The 19,910-nt window shown below is 46.4% G+C and overlaps 1 protein-coding gene across 13 annotated transcripts in view; it reads right to left on the reverse strand.

Moving 5' to 3' along the window:
- LOC137321234 (antiviral innate immune response receptor RIG-I-like) overlaps nt 1–19,910 on the reverse strand; it is a 131,416-nt gene that overhangs the window by 44,533 nt on the left and 66,973 nt on the right. For all 13 annotated transcript variants that reach the window (XR_010962754.1, XR_010962751.1, XR_010962753.1 and 10 more), the window contains 10 exons: nt 16,319–16,500; nt 14,770–14,920; nt 13,919–14,035; nt 12,349–12,462; nt 10,223–10,376; nt 5,756–6,014; nt 3,288–3,450; nt 2,520–2,621; nt 1,410–1,567; nt 173–308 (listed from right to left, as the gene is read on the reverse strand). Coding sequence is in view for 5 of the 13 variants with exons in the window: in XM_067983559.1 (XP_067839660.1) it covers nt 173–308; nt 1,410–1,567; nt 2,520–2,621; nt 3,288–3,450; nt 5,756–6,014; nt 10,223–10,376; nt 12,349–12,462; nt 13,919–14,035; nt 14,770–14,920; nt 16,319–16,500 (1,536 nt within the window). In the remaining 8 variants the exon portion in view is untranslated. The remainder of the gene's footprint in view (nt 1–172; nt 309–1,409; nt 1,568–2,519; nt 2,622–3,287; nt 3,451–5,755; nt 6,015–10,222; nt 10,377–12,348; nt 12,463–13,918; nt 14,036–14,769; nt 14,921–16,318; nt 16,501–19,910) is intronic.

The following is a 19,910-nucleotide window of genomic DNA, read 5'->3' on the forward strand; positions in this document are numbered from 1 at the left end:
GTAGCCCGCGTATAATCTTTCCTGATTTTAGCGTTAGAACTGACAAAACTTGAAAGGCCACCCTCCGCCAAAACATAAAAAGGGAGAGACCCCAAATGTAGACTTTTCTTAAAGCTTTATGAATATGATAAATATAAAGCTTGATCACTAATTAAAGCATGATAAATTTTACCTTCAAATAATTTGGTAAGCACCTGTTCCGTCTCATCAAATCCGCCTTCCTTCACGTTATTAAAAAATAGCTCCAAATAACCTACTGCATCTTTGGTGCGGGCGTCATCATTGATAATCAGAGCATCGTTGTATTTCTAAGGATGAGGACAGGTTATAATTAAACTAGTAAAAGAGAAGAATAGTTAATAACATTTACAATAAAGCTACCAAAGTAAATGGGGAATTCATTGCATGACCATCAGGAGATGAATAAGAAAGTGCTGGGTGTTTTGAAATTGTACAATAAGCAATAGATTCTAATAAATAAACAATAACAACAACTTGCATTTATATAGCCCCTTTAAGGTAGTAAAATGTCCCAAGATGCTCCACAGGAGAGTTATCAGACAAAATTTGACATCGAGCCACACAAGGAGATATTAGGACAGGTGACCAAAAGCTTGGTCAAAGGGGTAGGTTTTAAGGAGCGTCTTAAAGGAGGAGAGAGAGAGGGGCGGAGAGGTTTCGGGAGGAAATCTCAGAGGTTAGGGCTTGGCAGCTGAAGGCAGAAGAAGAACTGGCATGGCCTTTGGTACAACAATACAGATTGTCGAAGGTTAAGTGGTGATTTGATTGAATTTTTTAGGATTTTGAAAGGAATTGATGGGGTAGAGAGAAACTTTTTCCGCTGGTGGGGGAGTCTAGGACAAGGGGACACAACCTTAAAATCAGAGCCAGGTCATTCAGGAGAGAAGTTAGGAAACACTTCTTCACGCAAAGGGTGGTAGGAGTGTGGAACTCTCTCCCACAAAAAGCAGTAGATGCTAGCTCAATTAATAAATTCAAATCTGAGATTGGTAGATTTTTGCTAGCCAATGGTATTAAGGGATATGGAGCCAAGGCGGGTGGATGGAGTTAGGAGACAGATTAGCCATGATCTCATTGAATGGCGGGACATGACTCGAGGGGCTGAATGGCCTACCTCCTGTCCCTATGTTCCCAAAATAAAATCTTAAGAGCTTACACAATGAACAGATCAATAGTGCCCTATATATCCGAACATTTCAATGCACATAATGTGGTCATTTAAATTTTAAAATTATATTAAAAATACTGCTATATATAGAAAACCATATTGTTCTTGAATTCAAATTTTCAAAATGATTGAATCAGAAATGAAGTAGTTAAAAACCAATCGCACAGACACAAAACCTCACTGATGGTCAGGGTTGTGACAGCAGTACGAGCTCCCTCACCCGCAAGTGCTCGGTGTAAGTGAAAAGGGCCCGGCAAATCTGCCTCTCTTTTTCCACATCTTCCATTTGGAGAACTTTGCACTTTTTCTGCACTTCTACTATCCACTGCTCGTACTTCTGTGTCCCGTGGTTTCGATTGGAGATATGCGACAGTTTATCTGCAAGGGCAAAATAAGCACTAAGAGAGACACATTCCAAACAGTAATACCTCCTCTAATTAGCAGAACTTAAGGCTCAGGTGGGATAAGATGCATCTTAAAAGCTATCCCAATCATCCTGATCAAATAATTTTTTTTTAATATTCGTTCATGGGATATGGGCGTCGCGGGCGAGGCCGGCATTTATTGCCCATCCCTAATTGCCCTTGAGAAGGCGGTGGTGAGCCGCCTTCTTGAATCACTGCAGTCCGTGTGGCGAAGGTTCTCCCACAGTGCTGTTAGGAAGGGAGTTCCAGGATTTTGACCCAGCGAAAATGAAGGAACGGCGATATATTTCCAAGTCGGGATGGTGTGTGACTTGGAGGGGAACATGCAGGTGGTGTTGTTCCCATGTGCCTGCTGCTCTTGTCCTTCTAGGTGGTAGAGGTCGCGGGTTTGGGAGGTGCTGTCGAAGAAGCCTTGCTGCAGTGCATCCTGTGGATGGTACACACTGCAGCCACTGTGCGCCGGTGGTGAAGGGAGTGAATGTTTAGGGTGGCGGATGGGGTGCCAATCAAGCGGGCTGCTTTGTCCTGGATGGTGTCGAGCTTCTTGAGTGTTGTTGATCAGTCACAGGTAAACAACAGGTGCAGAATGGCACAATTCATAACGTAATAATATCGCGAACATAGATTTCCTCCACTTACTATTTGTAGTGAAACCTAAATACATTTCCAAATTTACTGCAAATAGCATAAAATGGAAATCTTTAACCCAGATCACCAGTTAATTGGTCCACCCTCTGTGAAAATTGAAAAATATCCTTTTCGATGATATTTCCTGAATTCGTGCAGGGACAAGACCGTGATCTCACCCAAAAGGAATTTCATTCATTATCTGTCTAATTCTATGTTTTACACGAGCAGGATTTTGTCCTTTCCAGTTCATCAAAATCAAAAAGCGTTGCACTTACCGATGTTGTATATCTTCCTGGCCATCGCCTCCACTTGAGTCATCATTCCAAAGATAATTTCCGCAAATGGATCCTTTGTACGTTTGGCAGCCTCCCGAATATCTGCCAACATAAAAAAAAAGTTTAAACAATACATCTCAGCTTTTCACTATCTTACAATTTAGACGTCAAACAAAGCAAACGTTAGCCTCACTTTTTATTTTCTCTTGTTCTGATTTCCTTTGTTATCCATACAGAACACACTATTACTCCAGCTTCCCAATCACTTTCTTTTGGAAGGTTTCAAGTAACATTAATGTCAGTCAGCTCCGGAAGGGACTGAATTATATGCAATTACATAGAATGTACAGCACAGAAACAGGCCATTCGGCCCACACGAGCCTCCTCCCTCCCTACTTCATCTCACCCTATCAGCATATCCATCTATTCCTTTCTCCCTTATGTGTTTATCGAGCTTCCCCTTAAATGTATCTATGCTATTCACCTCAACCACTCCATGTGGTAGCGAGTTCCACATTCTCACCGCTCTCTGGGTAAAGAGGTTTCTCCTGAATTCCCTATTGGATTTATTAGTGACTATTTTATATTTATGACCCCTCGTTTGGTCTCCCCCGTCTACCCTTTCATAATCTTAAAGACCTAATGGACATATTACATGGATAAATTCATTCCCAGCGGTTTTAAATACATTAGGGCTGGGCAGAATGAACATGTGAAGAAGACTGCACTTCAATGCTACCGAGATTCTGATACAGTAAAAAGTCTTACGTTTCTGTGAAACAAAGACATATTTTGCCAATTCTTCCTCATTCTTTTTCACAGTTGATATAGTCTCGGCATCAAGATTGGCACAAATCTGAATAATATAATTCACCGTATCTCTGACTGTTTTAGCATCACCAACTCCAACAGATGCTGTCAATCCAATGATCTATTGAAAAACAAAAAGGAGAAAGAAATCTTTAATGTTATTACACAGAGGGCTGATCAAGGGTAAGTTTAGTATTTCCCTTCCTTCCTCCCCATCACCATGTTACGATTGATTTATCAGCTTTTTTTGGTCCCCACGTGTACCATTCCCAGTTATCAGGCCCAGTTAGACATAGCTACTGAGGGGAAATGGTTCAGTGCGTTAGGATTCTATATAATGGCTGTGAATGAGAAGTATTTTGATATACTGGCTTATGAACTTGCATCAGGTGCGGTTTATTTGAAGTTGCCTCTGAGTGGGTGTGCGCGCGCGTGTGCGTATGTGTGTGTGTGTATACATGAGCGCATCTGTATGTGCAAGCATGTATGCATGTGGGTATGGGTGTGCATGCTTGCGTGGGTATGGGTGAACGTGTGCACGTATGTGTGTACATGCGTGCGTGCATGTGTACATGCGTGTGTGCATGTGTGAATGTTGCATCATCACACTGTCAGGCTGAGCAAGTCTTCTTATTCTGATGACGCCATTGGCAACAAAAACAGGAAAAAACCGTCCCCTCCCTCGTAGTGCGGCAGGTGAATGAAACAACTCAGCCATACCTCCGATTCAATTCTCAGCCTGTGCCGAGTTAGCTGATCTCTCCCAAGGCAGTGGTGATTGTGCCTTGGTGCTACTGGCTGTGAAGGAGGAAAATAATTGTTCAAGGTTCCTCCCCAAACAGTAACTCCACCTGGAAGTGAATGTGTGTGGAATTATGTATAGTCAAGAAGCTACCTTCAGGAGAGAAGGACTATGGGGAAATAGAAATAAATAATAGAAAAAACAAGTTTTTAAAATAAATAAAAACACAGGAATTGCTAGACCAAAAAAACCCAAGGTCCATCTGGTTCGCCTTCTACCATCCTGGTGGTCGCATGATACAAATGATAATGGAGTTATTGACTAATTATAATTAATCAATCTCTATTGATTAGTCTACAACAGACCCAGACATGTGGTGAGGAAAACTCCCAGTGGTGGAGAGCTTTGGGAACCGCAGGTTCCTCCCAAGCCTCATACACTTACCATATCAGATCCGTATCCCAAAATGTTATTTTCTGAACAAAATCTATCTAATTTGCATTTGAATGAATCGATACTATCTGCTTCCACCATCTCCCCAGGGACTCCGTTCCACAGACTGACCACTCGCTCACTGAGCTATTGTTTCCACAGATTAGTTTTGAAATATAATTCCTTGTAATCATCTGACTTTTAGAAAGAGGTCCTGATGGTGAGACTGCTCCTTTTAAATTTTAGCTTCTTCAGTATGAAGCAGTGGCATAAACAAACAGGAAGGAAATTTAAAACAAAGACAGAAAATGCTGGAAAACACTCAGCAGAGAGAAACAGAGCTAACGTTTCAGCTCGATGACCTTTCACCAGAACTGGAAGAAGTTAAGAGTTGCAATAGTTTTTAACCAAATACAGAGCCAGGGGAAAGGAGGGGGTGGGGGAAAGAACCAAAAAGGAAAGGTCTGTGATAGGGTGGAGGGCAGGAGTGATCAAATGACAAAAGGGATGATGGTGCAAGGCAAAATCATAATCATAGAATCTTACAGCACAGAAGGAGCCCTTTTGGTCCATCGTGCCTGTGCCAGCTCTTTGAAAGAGCTATCCAATTAGTCCCACTCCTCTGCCCTTTCCCTGTAATCCTGCAATTTTCTCCCCCTTCAATTATTTATCCAATTCCCTTTTGAAAGTTATTATTGAATCTGCTTCCACCGCCCTTTCAGGCAGCGCATTCCAGATCATAACAACTCGCTGCATAAAAAAAAATTCTCCTATTAAATCTCCCCTTGACCTTCTCTGTTCTAACGAGAACAATCCCGGGCTCTCCATGTAACTGAAGTCCCTCATCCCTGGTATCATTCTAGTAAATCTCCTCTGCACCCTCTCCAAGGCCTTGACATCCTTCCTAAAGTGTGGTGCCCAGAATTGAACACAATACAGATTACAAAGGTTCAGCATATTTATAAAAGGGGGTGGTAACGGGACAAGTAAAGAAACAAAAGATGGTTCTCGAGGAGGTGCAAGCGGAAACATCTCAAACACGAGAAGGGAAACAGAAGGTATTGAAGGTGAACAAGTAGGTAAAAGAGACAAACGGAAATCCCGTCAGAGGGAAGAGCAAAACTTCCTCAAGGCGGGAATTCCTGGAACAGAAGCAGCCGTGAATTAAACACTGAAACAAAAGCAAAATACTGCGGAGGCTGGAAATCTGAAATTAAAACAAAAAAAAAACAGAAAATGCTGTAAGTTTAACCTGAGGCAAAGTGTCCGGCCTTGTGCCCAGCTTGCTATCCAAGTATCGCTTCATTAAAACATTGTACGGGTGATTTTTAACTGTGTTGTGGCATTCATCGAAAATCAGCAGGCTGAAGACAGAGAACGATGGGATTCGGCCATCTTTCAGACAGTTCAGCAGAATCTGTGGCGTCAGGATCACGATATCATTCATCTCGACTAACATCTCAACTGGAGAGCTGTCCCCTGTATCACCACACAGTCCACACACTTTGAAGCTGGAAGATAAAGACAGATGCAAAATTAGTCTGGCAAGATAACCAAACACAGAAATTAAACTCTGACCATCCCTTACAGCTATAACTGTGAATGTTTATATATTGGAACCCACCAAATAACACAAGAAAAAAGAAAGAACTTGCATTTATACAGCGCCTTTCACAACCTCAGGATGTCCCAAAGCGCTTTACAGCCAATGAAGTACTTTTTGAAGTGTTGTCACTGGTGTAATGTAGGAAGCCAATTTGGGCACAGGAAGCTCCCACCAACAGCAATGAGATAATGGCCAGATAATCTGTTGGGTGAGGGATAAAGATTGGCCAGGACACCGGGGAGAACTCCCCTGCTCTTCTTCGAATTAGTGCCATGGGATCTTTTACGTCCACCTGAGAGGGTAGACAGGGCCTCGGTTTAAAGTCTCACCCGAAAGATGCCACCTCCGACAGTGCAGCACTCCCTCAGTACTGCCCTGGGAGTGTCAGCCTCGATTTATGCTCAAGTCTCTGGAGTGGGATTATGAACCCACGACCATCTGACTCAGAGGTAAAGGTGCTGCCCACTGAGCCAAGGCTGACACCAAGGGGGTGATTTTAACCCCCAAGAACGGGTGGGTTGGGGGGGCGAGTGGGAGTTGAAAATAGTTGTTTTTTGGGTCGCGACCGCAACCCGGCTTTATTTCCGGGTTTAACGTCAGTGCGTAAAAGTACAGGTTTCCCACTGGGAATGCAAAGTCTGAAAATTTTGCAGTTGCCACCCAAAAAAACAATTATTTTCAACTCCCACCCGCCCCCAACCCACCCGTTCTTGGGGGTTAAATATCACCCCCCAAGTAAGCACGTTAAACCCAGTTAGTCTCTACTTGTAATAATGATATTCTATCACTGCTATTTATTGTAGGGTGGGTTAGACACTGTTCTTTTACCTTCGGGACGGGGGCTCAAATCCAGCATTGACTGATATATTCCTGTCAGTCAGCTGTAAAGATCCAACACACTTTTCGGGTGTCGGGCACTTCCAAGTTAGTTCTAAGTGGGCACAGCTCCAGAGCACAAAACTGCCTCTAATTTGGCACCTATCTACTTTGAGCTGTTCAAGATGATTAAAGGATATGATAGGGTAAATCGGGAGAACTATTTCCTCTGGTGGGAGAGTCCAGAACAAGGAGGCATAACCTTAAAATTAGAGGTAGGTTGTTGAGGTGATGTCAGGAAGCACTTCTTCACACAAAGGGTAGTGGAAATCTGGAACTCTCTCCCCCAAAAAGCTGTTGAGGCTGGGGGTCAATTGAAAATTTCACAACTGAGATTGATAGATTTTTGTTAGGTAAGGGTATTAAGGATTACGGAACCAAGGCGGGTAGATGGAGTTAAGATACAGATCAGCCATGATCTAATTGAATGGCGGAACAGGCTTGAGGGGCTGAATTGCCTACTCCTGTTCCTATGTAATCTGCACTCATTAGCACTGTCACTCAAGCCAGAGGAGTGGTTTGGTGGAGAACTGGTAAAGTGTAACGTTGGTGCAGCAGGGGAAGGCTTTCTGAGGCTGGGACACCATTGGGTGCCTGACCTGGGAATGACACCTAAAAACAGAAAGGATTCCATCCCCCAGTACTAATGACCATCGTCATAAAGAGCACAAAATTCACCAGGAAGGTCATTAAAAAAAATTGTTAGCACCGTAACTGTATAAAAATAATTCTTCTGTCAAAAAAAAAAATCTTTTTCTGTGTATCTGTCGACCCCTCCACTGTCTGATTTGTCACACTGCTTGTCCAACATCCAGTACTGGATGAGCAGAAATTTCCTCCAACTAAATATTGGATGACTGAAGCCATTGCCTTCGGTCTCCGCCACAAACTCTGTTCCCGAGCCACCGATTCCATCCCTCTCCTTGGCCATTGTCTGAGGCTGAACCAGACCGTTTGCAACCTTGGCGTCCTATTTGACCCTGAGATGAGCTTTCGCCCCCATATCCGCTCTATCACCAAGGCCGCCTACTTCCAACTCCGTAACATCACCCGTCTCCGCCCCTGCCTCAGCTCATCTGCTGCTGAAACCCTCATCCATGCCTTTGTTACCTCTAGATTTGACTATTCCAACGCTCTCCTGGCCGGCCTCCCATCTTCCACCCTCCATAAACTCGAGCTCATCCAAAACTCTGCTGCCCGTATCCTAACTCGTACCAAGTTGGCCTCTGGCTACTTGCGCATCCCCGATTTTAATTGGCTGCCGTGCCTTCAACTGCCTAGGCCCTAAGCTCTGGAATTCCCTCCCTAAACCTCTCCGCCTCTCTCTCCTCCTTTGAGACCCTCCTTAAAACCTACCTTTGTGACCAAGCTTTTGGTCACCTGTCCTAATATCTCCTTATGTGGCTCAGTGTCAGATTTTGTTTGATAATCGCTCCTGTGAAGCGCCTTGGGATGTTTTACTACATTAGAGACGCTATATAAATGCAAGTTGTTGTTGTACAGGTTTCAGTGTGCACACTTGCTTTTGCGGGCGTGCTCCCAACACAATCACGTGCCTGCTATTAAGACTCTTCGTGCTGGCTTGCTACAAAATGTAGCATCCCAATGTTGTGGGATATTTGGTAGTGCATACCACTGGACTGTGCTCAAGGAAACACATTAATAAAACAAAAGAAACAAGAGTCGAGCTGCTGGAGAGTTTTATGCACCATTTTTAATTGTTGTAAAGCAAATTTCCTTATTTATAAGAACATAAGACAGTATAAACCAGAGTAAACCATCACTCCCAATCAGCTTGTTTACAAAGATGATACCAAAACTAAGAGGTTAAACCAGTCAGGAAATATTGAACAGGCTGGGGCTCTTTTTTCTAGAAAAGAGACGACTGAGGGGTGATCTGATAGAGGTCTTTAAAATTATGAAAGGGGTTTGATAGGGTAGACGTATAAAGATGTTTCCACTTGTGAGGGAGACCAGAACTAGGGGCCATAAATATAAGACAGTCACTAATAAATCCAATAGGGAATTCAGGAGAAACTTCTTTACCCAGAGAGTGGTTAGAATGTGGAACTCGCTACCACAAGGAGTAGTTGAGGCGAATAGCATAGATGCATTTAAGGGGAAGCTAGATAAACACATGAAGGAGAAAGGAATAGCAGGATATGCTGATAGGGTGAGAGGAGGCTCGTGTAAAACAAACACCGACATGGACTAACACAGGATTGTTCCTTTTTACTCAAGTTTATTATAACCCAAACCCAGGTATAAACAAGTACGACCTTTAAGCGGGGAATGCGAGTCGACCGCAGAGGGTGATCTGTCCTCAAAGAAACTTTCTTCACCACTGTTCCCCGACATCCCTTCTTTGGGGTCCCTGACGCTAGTTTGCGCCCTCTCCCCAGGCAACACACAATCTCATACCTCCGCTCCTCTGACCACAAAATCTTTAGCTTTCACCTCCTCCTAGACAACTATCTTCCCCAATCCGCTCAGGTGGAGCTGACTGCAGACCATTGTCTCATCGCAGCTTTGAAGCTGCCTCACCAATATGCCGGAGTCCACAGCTGCGGCCTGATGAAGCCCCTTTTAGACAAGGCCTTTGTTTACCAAGGTTATCATGTTCATTTTGAAAGAAAAAATTTGCAGGGCTACAGTGAAAGGGTGGGGGAGTGGGACTAACTGGACTGCTCTTACAAAAGTGCCAGCACGGGCTCGATGGGCCGTACGGCCTCCTTCTGCGTTGTAACCTTTCTATTCTATGATTCTGTTTCTGCAGTCTCAGCAAGGTCTAAGGAGAGGCGTGCAGGACCCGTTAGCCTTTCTACTGAACAAATCCCTATTAATTTTATCCGCTGGTCTAGATTTTAATCCCTGATTCTTTCGGAATCAGCATGACCCCTCTCCACAGGCGCAGTGAATGACTGAAATATGGCAATGGTGGTCTCTTTCCAAGGTTCCTAGCTCGAGAACACACTGTGGTGCACAGAAAGCAGCTTAGAGAGAGAGTCAGGCAGAAACTAGGGGGAAGGGGAAAAGAAAAACGTAATAACAAGAAGAAAATATAAATGGAAAAAAATTAGATTCAAATATGGTGAAAAGAAAAGAAAAACATTTTTTTGTTTAAATATAACTGGAGGTTGACCCACTGTCAAAAGAAAAGTCTATACAATAGTGAGACACTGGAGGTAACATTGCTTCTTCAAAGGGGCTGAGGTGTGTAGCCATTTCTGTGCATACCTGGTCTTTTGGAAGTGTTTCTTGAACAGGTCATATTGCTGTTCATAGACAGGAACTGTGGTAGCCATGAAGACAACTTTACGTTTCTCCTCCTCGGGGGCGACCGTGAGGTGTTGCTCACTTATCCGGAGTGCGACGATAGTTTTTCCACACCCTTGATCAGTCATTTTAGGACAGAAACGAGAAAGACATTTGTTTGACAATAAAATCATTCTCGTCAGCACGGCTAAGCTTGCTTACGATGTATTAATCTTTGTTTCTTTAATAGCTTCCCCTGTAGATAATAAGCAACAGCTATAATCAGAAGTGCAAGGGCAGAGTGTGCTGCAGTTGTAATGTGCTGCACGCAGAAGGATTAGGGCATGGGACGGGCTCTCATCACCACAGGGCCATTGGGGCAAGCACTGTCTGCAGCCCAGCCACTTCCCCACAAGGAGGGAGGAAAAGGTGGCAAATCATTCCACAAGGGTACGATGATGTAGTGACTACATTACTGGACTAGTAATCTAGGGGCCTGGATTAATAATCCATGGGAATTTGAGTTCAAATCTCACCATGTCAATTAAAAACATCTGGAATTAAAAGCTGCTAAGATACAGTCGATGTAGAAATGTAATGATTTATATTTTAATATATGTATTGTGTGTATTGTGCAATGAATTTATGTTTAATATGTACTGAAGCTTTGGATTTTGTTAAAATAACTACTACATGTATAAATCCGTGTAACAAGGTATAAGGTTGAGAAGCAAAGCATGATGGTGAATTAAGTCAAAAGGATGTTAAAAACAAAGCATGTGCTGAAGCAGTATTATTGAGTAAAAACTGCAAGGAAGGTGCTGTAGTAATGTGGTTGTTTCAAATAAAACCAAGGACAGAGCGTTAATTTAATCACCAAATGAAAGGGTTTGGAGCCTTCAGAGGCATCCCTTATCGCCAGAGTAAAAGACCTTTGCAACAGCTGAAGGGAGGATTGTTTGTGTAAAACTGCCTTTGTAGTAGCCCACGTAGAGACTGTTGATGTGAATTTACAGATAAGGAATGGTCCAGTCTGCATAAGCAAGGAACGGGGTGATACTGGGAATAAGCGTAGAATGTACTATTAAAGGTTGGGGAGGATGATTAAAAGCGTGGGCGCGATAGCCCAGGTGGCTACTTACGGTCACACAGGCAGAAAAAGGGTATAAAAGAACTACTATTGAACTAGAGAGGCAGCACGAAAACTCAGAGGAAAGAAGAAGAGTCTTCAGTCAACAGAACACAGCAAGAGAGAGAGACAGACTGCGCCACAGTCACATGGGGGCTACTCTCGAGGAACAGTCTGTGATTATTGTCTTTGTTAACTATTACTTCTTTGTACTAGTTGTAAAATTACTTAATAAACCTGTTATACTTATAAACAATATACCTGTACCCATAGTGGTTTGTTGCTATCAGGAACAAGTCTCTTGAGTAGGATTAAATTAAATGCTAAAAGTAGGACAAACCTACACTGCTGTCAGTAGAAGTGACCACAGAGCTGTTGGTTTGTGGTAAAAACCCAACTGGCTCATTAATGAAGGAAGGAAGCCGGCCATCCTTACCTGGTCTGGCCTAAACATGACTCCAGCCCCACAACTGACTCTGGAGTGGCCTAGCAAGCTACTCAGCCAAATCAAGGCGGCCCACCACTACCTTCTCAGGACAACTAGGGATGGGCAATAAATGCCGGCCTTGCCAATAACGCCCACATCCTGAGAATTAATTTTTTTTTAAAATAGCTCATGGTTTGAGAAATTATTGTGAAGGCCTAGGAGTGGGTCATCTGCCCATCCTCTTAGCCAAGGAATGCCATGGACCCCCACAGGGAGAAAATGAACCATTTTAAGAAATGTCTAATTTTTAGTAACTGACTGAAATTGAGTGCAAGCATATTTTGACTATACCCAGTCATCGACAATACCGCAGGAAACTACTTCAACTAGCAATTCACTTTCAGAAGAGCTTAGTTGGCGAAAAACTATGAGGTAAATTATTACAGATATTCTGGCAAACACACTTAAAAGTTTAGAATTGTTCGCAGTACATCTAAAAACAGCTTGTGATTGCAAACTGACAATAGTCATTAATTTCGCAGCCGTGTGTACCTGTTGGAGCACAAATGATTGTGTTGTCTCCTGCAAGGGCTGGTTTTGCAAGTTCCTCCTGGTATCCTCTCAATTCTAGATTCTCAATGGCAATCGAGTTTTGTTGGAACTTTTCTATAGAAATGAAACAATTATGGCACAACAATCTGGATCAATTGATGTGAAGATATGGTAATTTACAAAGCAGCATTATTTCAGTTTGAGAACATTGCCTGATGCCTCCAATGATCACTGCTTCAAGGCATCGGTCAACTCTTTTGTACCTGATGCATCATCCAGTTACAGGTAGGCACCTGGTAATATTAATCAGGGCCAGTTTTGATCGCCTAAAGGTGTCGGATACATGAATTTTCCAGATATTTTCTGGAAAATTGGCCTGGGTTTCTATCTCTTCGCCCCTCCCAGGGGATTACATGGCTCCATGTGGGTGGGGAATGTCTGTATGGCAATGCGTAAGGCATCACAACTTTGTGGGACAGGCTGGATGGACCAGTGGATCTTTTCCTGTCCCGTCTTTTTCGTGTTTTCGTAACTGGCATTACTGACATGACAGTGACGGTAATCCCATGTTATGCATGCAGCGTAACAGCTAGCTGGCACTGAATTACAGAGCCGTCGTCACTCAAGCAATAAGAGAGTCAAAGGCTGAGTTGAACAATGAAATGGAGCACCAGAAGAACAAAAAAGAATGAATTTCTGCCTTAAACTCACTGCCACATCTTTCTTATTCTATAACACGCAGTTTATTTAATTTACCACATGGTCTTCAAATTTTTTTTGGGGGTGGGGGCGGGGGGAACAGGAAAAGGCCAGTAAGTCCAAAAAATCTGCCCCTTTTTGACTGATCACAACCCCATCTCCCTATCTTTATCATTGATTCTTACCACCAGCCAAACACACTGATTGATAGAAGCAGCCTGTATAAACGATAAAGTAGTAACGATAATGGTGGAGATACCTGGTATCCTTGATAATGCTTTAGCACCCTTGAAGTCCAGGCAACTCATAGAATCATACACCACATAAGGAGGCCATTTGGCCCATTGTTCCTGTGCCGGCTCTTTGAAAGAGCTATCCTTTTAATCCCACTCCACCTGCCCTTTCCCCATAACCCTACAAATTTTTCCCTTTCAAGTATTTATCCAATTCCCTTTTGAACGTTACTATTGAATCTGTTTCCTCCACCCTTTCAGGCAGTGCATTCCAGATCATAACAACTCGCTGCTTAAAAACACTTCTGCTCATCGCCCCTCTGGTTCTTTCGCCAATGACCTTAAAAACTCAAGTCCTATTTACATTAACAAGCAGGAAAAGGGGCCAAAGACTGAACCCACCCATCCCTTTTATACTGGCTCATCTCTACCTACCCATCTTTTCATCATATCCTCAATCGATCCTCACCCGGTATTGGATTGGCTGCTTGTGGAAAACCACTGCGCCTTTCTCTCACCGATGGTCACCAGGGGACCACACGAGGGTCTGACTGTTGCATTTTACTGGAAAGTTCCTCGACAGCAAACTAAACCACCACAGCCTATACCCACCAAGGGAGGAACGCAGTCGTGCTTACCTGTATTGCTGGCTGCTGCCCCACAAGTATTCTGCTTTTCCGGCTCTTCTGAATAGTGCATTTCTATATCTGTGATTACAGAGCTGCTGCAGTTCTCCCCATCTGTGTTTTCCTCACCTATGGAAAAGAGCTAAAAGTGATACAATTGTTTCACAGCTCCATGCATGTTTTAGGTGAAATCACCGTAGCACTTATCCAAGCTCCCCTCCTGGCTATACGTTCCACCACATGCACCACCCAAACCCACCCATGGTGGTGGTGTGGCCATTATTCGATGATCCCGCCCCCTACACCACTGGTACTTTCTCCTCCTTTGAGCACCTCACCTTGTTCCACTCCTTTAAACCCCAACCCCCGCACCCCCCCCCCCCCCCCCCCAAGTTTCTCCCCGAGATATCCTCCCTCCTTTCCTCACTCAGCCTGTGCCGAGCGACTCCTGATCTTCAAGTGATTTCAATCTCCATCACACCTCCTCTTGCCCTCTCTTCTCTGAATTCATGGCCCTCCCGTCCTCTTTAAACCTCTCCCCCCATATAAACTCTCTCTACCCATTTCACAGCCATCTCCCGTGACCTCTCCCCAGCCCATGCTCTGGATCACAGGCAAGGCCATCTGTGACCACTTCCTTGTATCCCACACCACCCACACCCCCTGCCCCCTTCCTCTGTGTCCATCCTTAGATGAAACTCTCCCTCAAGTCATTTATATCTGCACTTCCTCTCTATCTATCCTATCAAACCCTTTAATCATCTTAGACATCTCAATTAGATCACCCCTTAATCTTCTATACTCGAGGGAATTTTAAAAAAGTTTACATTTCAATATTATTCATTGCTTATATTAATTCCTACCTGAATCTGGAGATAAGAGCTGGGTCACTACAATACAGTTGCACCTCTCCAAAGCTATGTGAAATTCCTTGTAAAAGTTTGTTTTGTCCGACCTTTGTAAACATTCCAGTAGTTTCGTTGCTCCAGCAGTAGGACCCTTGCGTTCTGTGGTCTGCGCAAACATTTGAGAAAGTCAGGTTTTTATTTGGTCGCTTAAAGTGAGTGTTAAAGAGACACAAGATCATCTTTGCAAAAGTATTTCCACACTTCCGTGTAGTAAATGATCGGCAAGGTGAAAGCACAGTCAGAAGGAACCTTTCCGAGCCTTGGAACAGCCATGCAGACTCTGCATTGACCATAAGCCCACTGCTTAGCAATACCCTGAACTAATTCTGCACAGATGGCAGAACACAAGACTTCAATTGCAACCACTTTAGCATCTTTGTGTAGTCCATTTGCAGAGATGACTTTGTGCATTGTGGCTGTGTGTTTTGTAAGCACACAAAAACAATTAATTAATATTTTCTTATACAACGACAACTTGCATTTATGTAGAGTCTTTAACATGGTAAACCATTCCAAGGCGCTTCACAGGAACGTTATCAGACACAATTTGACACCAAGCCACATTAGGTGTTATTCGGACAGGTGCCCAAAACCTTGGTCAAAGAGGTAGGATTTTAAGGAGCGTCTTAAAGGAGGAGAGAGAGGTAGAAAGATGAAGAGGTTTAGGGAGGGAATTTCAGAGCTTAGGGCCTGGGCAGCAGGAGGCACGGCCGCCAATGGTGGAGCGATTAAAATTGGGGATGCACAAGAGGCTAGAATTGGAGGAGCGCAGATATCTCGGAGGGTTGTAGGGCTGGAGGAGGTTACAGAGATAGGAAGGGTGGCGAGGCCATGGAGGGATTTGAAAACAAGGATGAGAATTTTTAAAATCGAGGTGTTGCTGGACCTGGAGCCGATGTAGGTCAATACACATTTTTAGTGCCAGAGCAAAAAGGGCAGGGTAGAGGCCAAAATCAGGCAGGGAGGATGCACACTCACGAGGGAATCTGCTCAATTTTCCTTCCATTTATATTGATGGAAAGGAAAATCGAGGTGGCTCCATTACTGGCAAGGGGGCGTGTAATTCCTGGACTCTGAACTGCACCAAGGCAATGCCTTACACCCTGGTGCTAAAGAGAAAAATCCACCTCAAGAAGTTTTAGAAACATAAAAGGGCCAATAAGCCCAATAAGCCAAATAGGCCAAACCCACCCATAGGGTTGCCAACTCTGGTTGGATTCCTGGAGGTTTCATCACATGACCTCCCGCCTCCAACCACCCAGTCAAACAATATTTTTTCCCCCCCATCTCCAATATTATTATAACTAATGAACAGAAAAGTTCAATGAAAAAACATACAATTTTTTTTAACGTCCCTATGATTTTTTTTTTCTCCCGGCCGTTGCTCGCAGCAGTGTCCTGGAGATTAGTTTTTAATTCCTGGAGACTCCAGGACAACCCTGGAGAGTTAGCAACCCTACCTACCCCACTTGCTTCCCCATATACCTCAATCCTTAAGAAATACCGTGCAAATCTCTTCTTTTTCTCTGACTAGGAGACACGTCGGCATATAAGTAATAACTTCACGTGGGTTTATGTTGGAGACAATCGTTTGTGAAATGCGGTCCAAAAGCTTTTTATTCATTTCCAGTTGCTCAATTTTGGAAAAGTTAACATTTTCAATGGCTTCCTGCAGACCAGTGTAACCTGAAAATATAACACACACAACATTATTAGAAAATGTTATACATACCAGAGGCAATTAGGATTGCCAACTCTGGTTGGACGTATTCCTGGAAGTTTCATCACATGGCTTCCTGCCTCCAACTGCCCCACCTGGTCAAATAGCCTTTCTCCCCCCATCTCCACTATCTTAATAACTTACAAGCAAAACTGTTCAAAACTCGATGGGCTCGAATTTAGCAGGCCTGCGGGTTCCCAGCGGGTGGTCCTCCGGGAGCGTGGAAAACGCGGACGGCTAATTGTGTGCGTCCCCCACGCGATCGCAGGATAATTGGACCCATTAAGCCCTGCTTCCGGGTTCTGCGCTCCCCAGCTGCGTGCCGGCCGGCTGCGCATGCGCAGTACCGTCGACGCGATGTAGGAGCTCCAGTTAAAAGGGCAGTCTCCCAAAGCCCCTCCTGCTGCAAGCAAGAGGTCTGGGAGAATGGCTCAACAAAGGGGAAAGGCTGCGCCCCGTTTTTCAGATCTGGCACTGCAGCTGATGCTGGAGGGCGTGAGGAGGAGGAGGGAAACACTCTTCCCAGAAGATGGGCGCAAGTTCCCTGCCGCCGCAACCAGGAAGGCATGGGCAGAGGTGGCGGCGGAGGTGAGCAGCAGGGGCAACACCCCAAGGACTTGGGAGCAGTGCCGCAAGCGCTTCAATGACCTGAATAGGTCTGGCAAGGTGAGTACACCAACGCACCCTCCCACATCCCGTCCCCACCATCACGCCAAGCAGATCACAACCCCCTCCTGCACAGCCACCACTGCGCTCCATCAGCAATCCTCACAGCCACTCATTCACCATCCTCGCCGTGCACGCAAGTACCCACCATCCCTGACCCCACCCGAACACTACCACACACCCCAATCCCCATGCAATGGGATGGGCACGTGGCCCACGCTTCCTCCCATCCGTTCCGCGCCACGCTCAACCCAACCACACCGATGCTCGATGCGTCTCACGATGCAAGACGCACCCACTCACACATCTGTGTTTTGCCTTCACAGGAGAAGAGAAGCAAGAACAATAGGGAAAGGGCACGCACCAGAGGTGGGCCGCCGCAAGTGGTGGAGCTCACCGACGCAGAGGTGGAGGCGCTCGACCTCGCCCGCACGCGACATTGCCTGTCGGTGGCCGATGGCGAGTGTGTCGCTGCCGAAACGGCCGGTAAGGGAAAGCTGACACTCAACACCCATGATCGCGAGTTACCGTCTCATCACCTGCCATCAGGCGCACTGTCAAGTTGGTCCACATGCCTCAAAGTGCCCTCTGTTCTCTTGCAGGTCCGTCTTTGGGTCAAGCGAGCGTGGAGGGCGATTCCTCAGAGGACATGGCGGTCTCTGAGGGTGCATCGTCACATCAGAGCCAACCATCCACCAGCGCAGAGACACGCACCTCGGTGGGTCCCCCTCGCCAACTAGTTGGGGTAGCACTTGGTGAGTCACTGCGCACGAGTGAGCATGAGCAGACCCTGGTGGCAGGGGCAGCCGCGGAGGGAGCACTCATCTCCAGGCTCTGCTCAGCCGGACCCAGATGCTGAACCCAGGGGGCCACCAGTGAAAAGGAGAGTCGTCGAGGGCCACCAGCTAATTGCTGAGGTACTGGCAGAGGTGCCGGGCGCATTGTCCACAATAGCGCAGGCGATGGAGGAGTCCACCTCCTGCATGTGGGCATTGGTGGCGCAGGCACAGGAGGGTACCGGCGACACAGTGTCGCGGGTAGGTGCGGGACTGTCTGCGGTGGAGGACAGGCTGGCCTCCCTCGAGCGTCACGCACAGCTCCACTTCGAGTCCTTGCAGGCCCTGACAACGTCTGTACGGATTCAGGGTGAGCAACATTCCGACGCCACCAACAGGCTGAGGGATACACTAGGGGTGGCCTTGCAAGGCCTCACACATGCCATCCAAACTGCCGTCCAGCAGGGTGGAAGGGGTGATGTGGGCCGAGGCCAAGAGAGGGATGATGGTGACCGGGGACATGGAAGCGGGGACGCCTCTCAAGGCGTCCCCACGTCCCACCCGTCGCCCACCTCTCAACCAGTACCCGCAATGGTGCCTCCTCTCCAGGTGGCCGAGTCTGCCCCTGCCCCGGTGCAGGAGGAGCAGTCTGTGGAGGTGCCCTCACGGGCACCGAAACCCAGGGGCCGTCCGCCAAAAGCATCTACCCGGTCAAGGCAAGAAGACGAGCAACCTGCCACTACCTCTGCTGGAGCCACAGGGGTAGCACCACGTAGGGGTTCCCGGAGAAGAATTGCAAAGGCCTTATAATCACAAAGGGAATACACCAGGGTGTTTATTATTTTGTACTTTGTTTCTTATATAATGTCACATTCCAGATATTAAATAGTCTATTCTCACCACTCCTGCCACCTCTCGTCCATTCTTCCGCGGCTTGTGCAATAGTTGCGTTCCGTGGAGGCCATCATGACGGCGAACACCTGCTGCCACCCATTGGGCACACTGCTGTGGGTGCAGGATTACTGGCAGCACTCTTCAGTGGAGGGGGCTGGTATGGCCGCTCGCATGTGCAGGTGAGGAGATGCGAGCGCCTCGCAGTGTCTGACTCTAGGAGAACCGTTGACGTATGAGTGCGTCCCTGGCCCGGCGACCATCCCGGTGAGTCGCGGCTCGGCGCATGGGTCGTCCAACATCCTCTGGCGCGTCCTCCTCCTCCGCCTCCTCCTCCGCATCCTCCTCCTCGCCCTCGCCTTCCTCAATGTGGGTGGCGGGTGTGGATGGGGCCTCCTCCAGCGGCACCCCTCTCTGTTGGGCCATGTTGTGCAGGGCACAGCAGACAACTATGATTCGTCCCACTCTGAATGGTGTGTATTGGAGCGCTCCCCCAGAACGATCAAGGCACCTGAAGCGCATCTTGAGAAGCCCTATGGTCTGCTCAATTGTAGACCTGGTAGCAGTGTGGCTGTCATTGTACCGATGCTCCGGCTCGGTGATGGGGTTCCTCAGAGGTGTCATGAGCCACGTGTGGAGGGGATACCCCTTGTCGCCGAGGAGCCAGCCATTGCCGGCGTTGGGTGCCTGCAGGATGGGCGGGACGGCGGACTCCCTGAGGACGAAGGCATCGTGGCAGCTGCCGGGGTATCTGGCGCACACGTGTAGGAATCTCTGGCGGTGGTCACAGATGAGCTGGGCGTTCATGGAGTGATACCCCTTCCTGTTGATGAACAGCCCTGGCTCATGCGGAGGTGCCCGTATTGCGATGTGGGTGCAGTCGATTACACCCTGCACCCGTGGGAAGCCAGCCATGGCATGGAATCCAACCGCCCTCTCCATCTGGCTGCGCTCGTCCATGGCGAAGTTGATGTAGTGGGAGGCCCTGCGGAACAACCCATCGGTGACCTGCCTTATGCACTTGTGTGCAGAGGACTGACAGA

This window comes from Heptranchias perlo, chromosome 4, assembly GCF_035084215.1.
Source record: "Heptranchias perlo isolate sHepPer1 chromosome 4, sHepPer1.hap1, whole genome shotgun sequence".
Lineage (NCBI taxonomy): Eukaryota > Metazoa > Chordata > Chondrichthyes > Hexanchiformes > Hexanchidae > Heptranchias > Heptranchias perlo.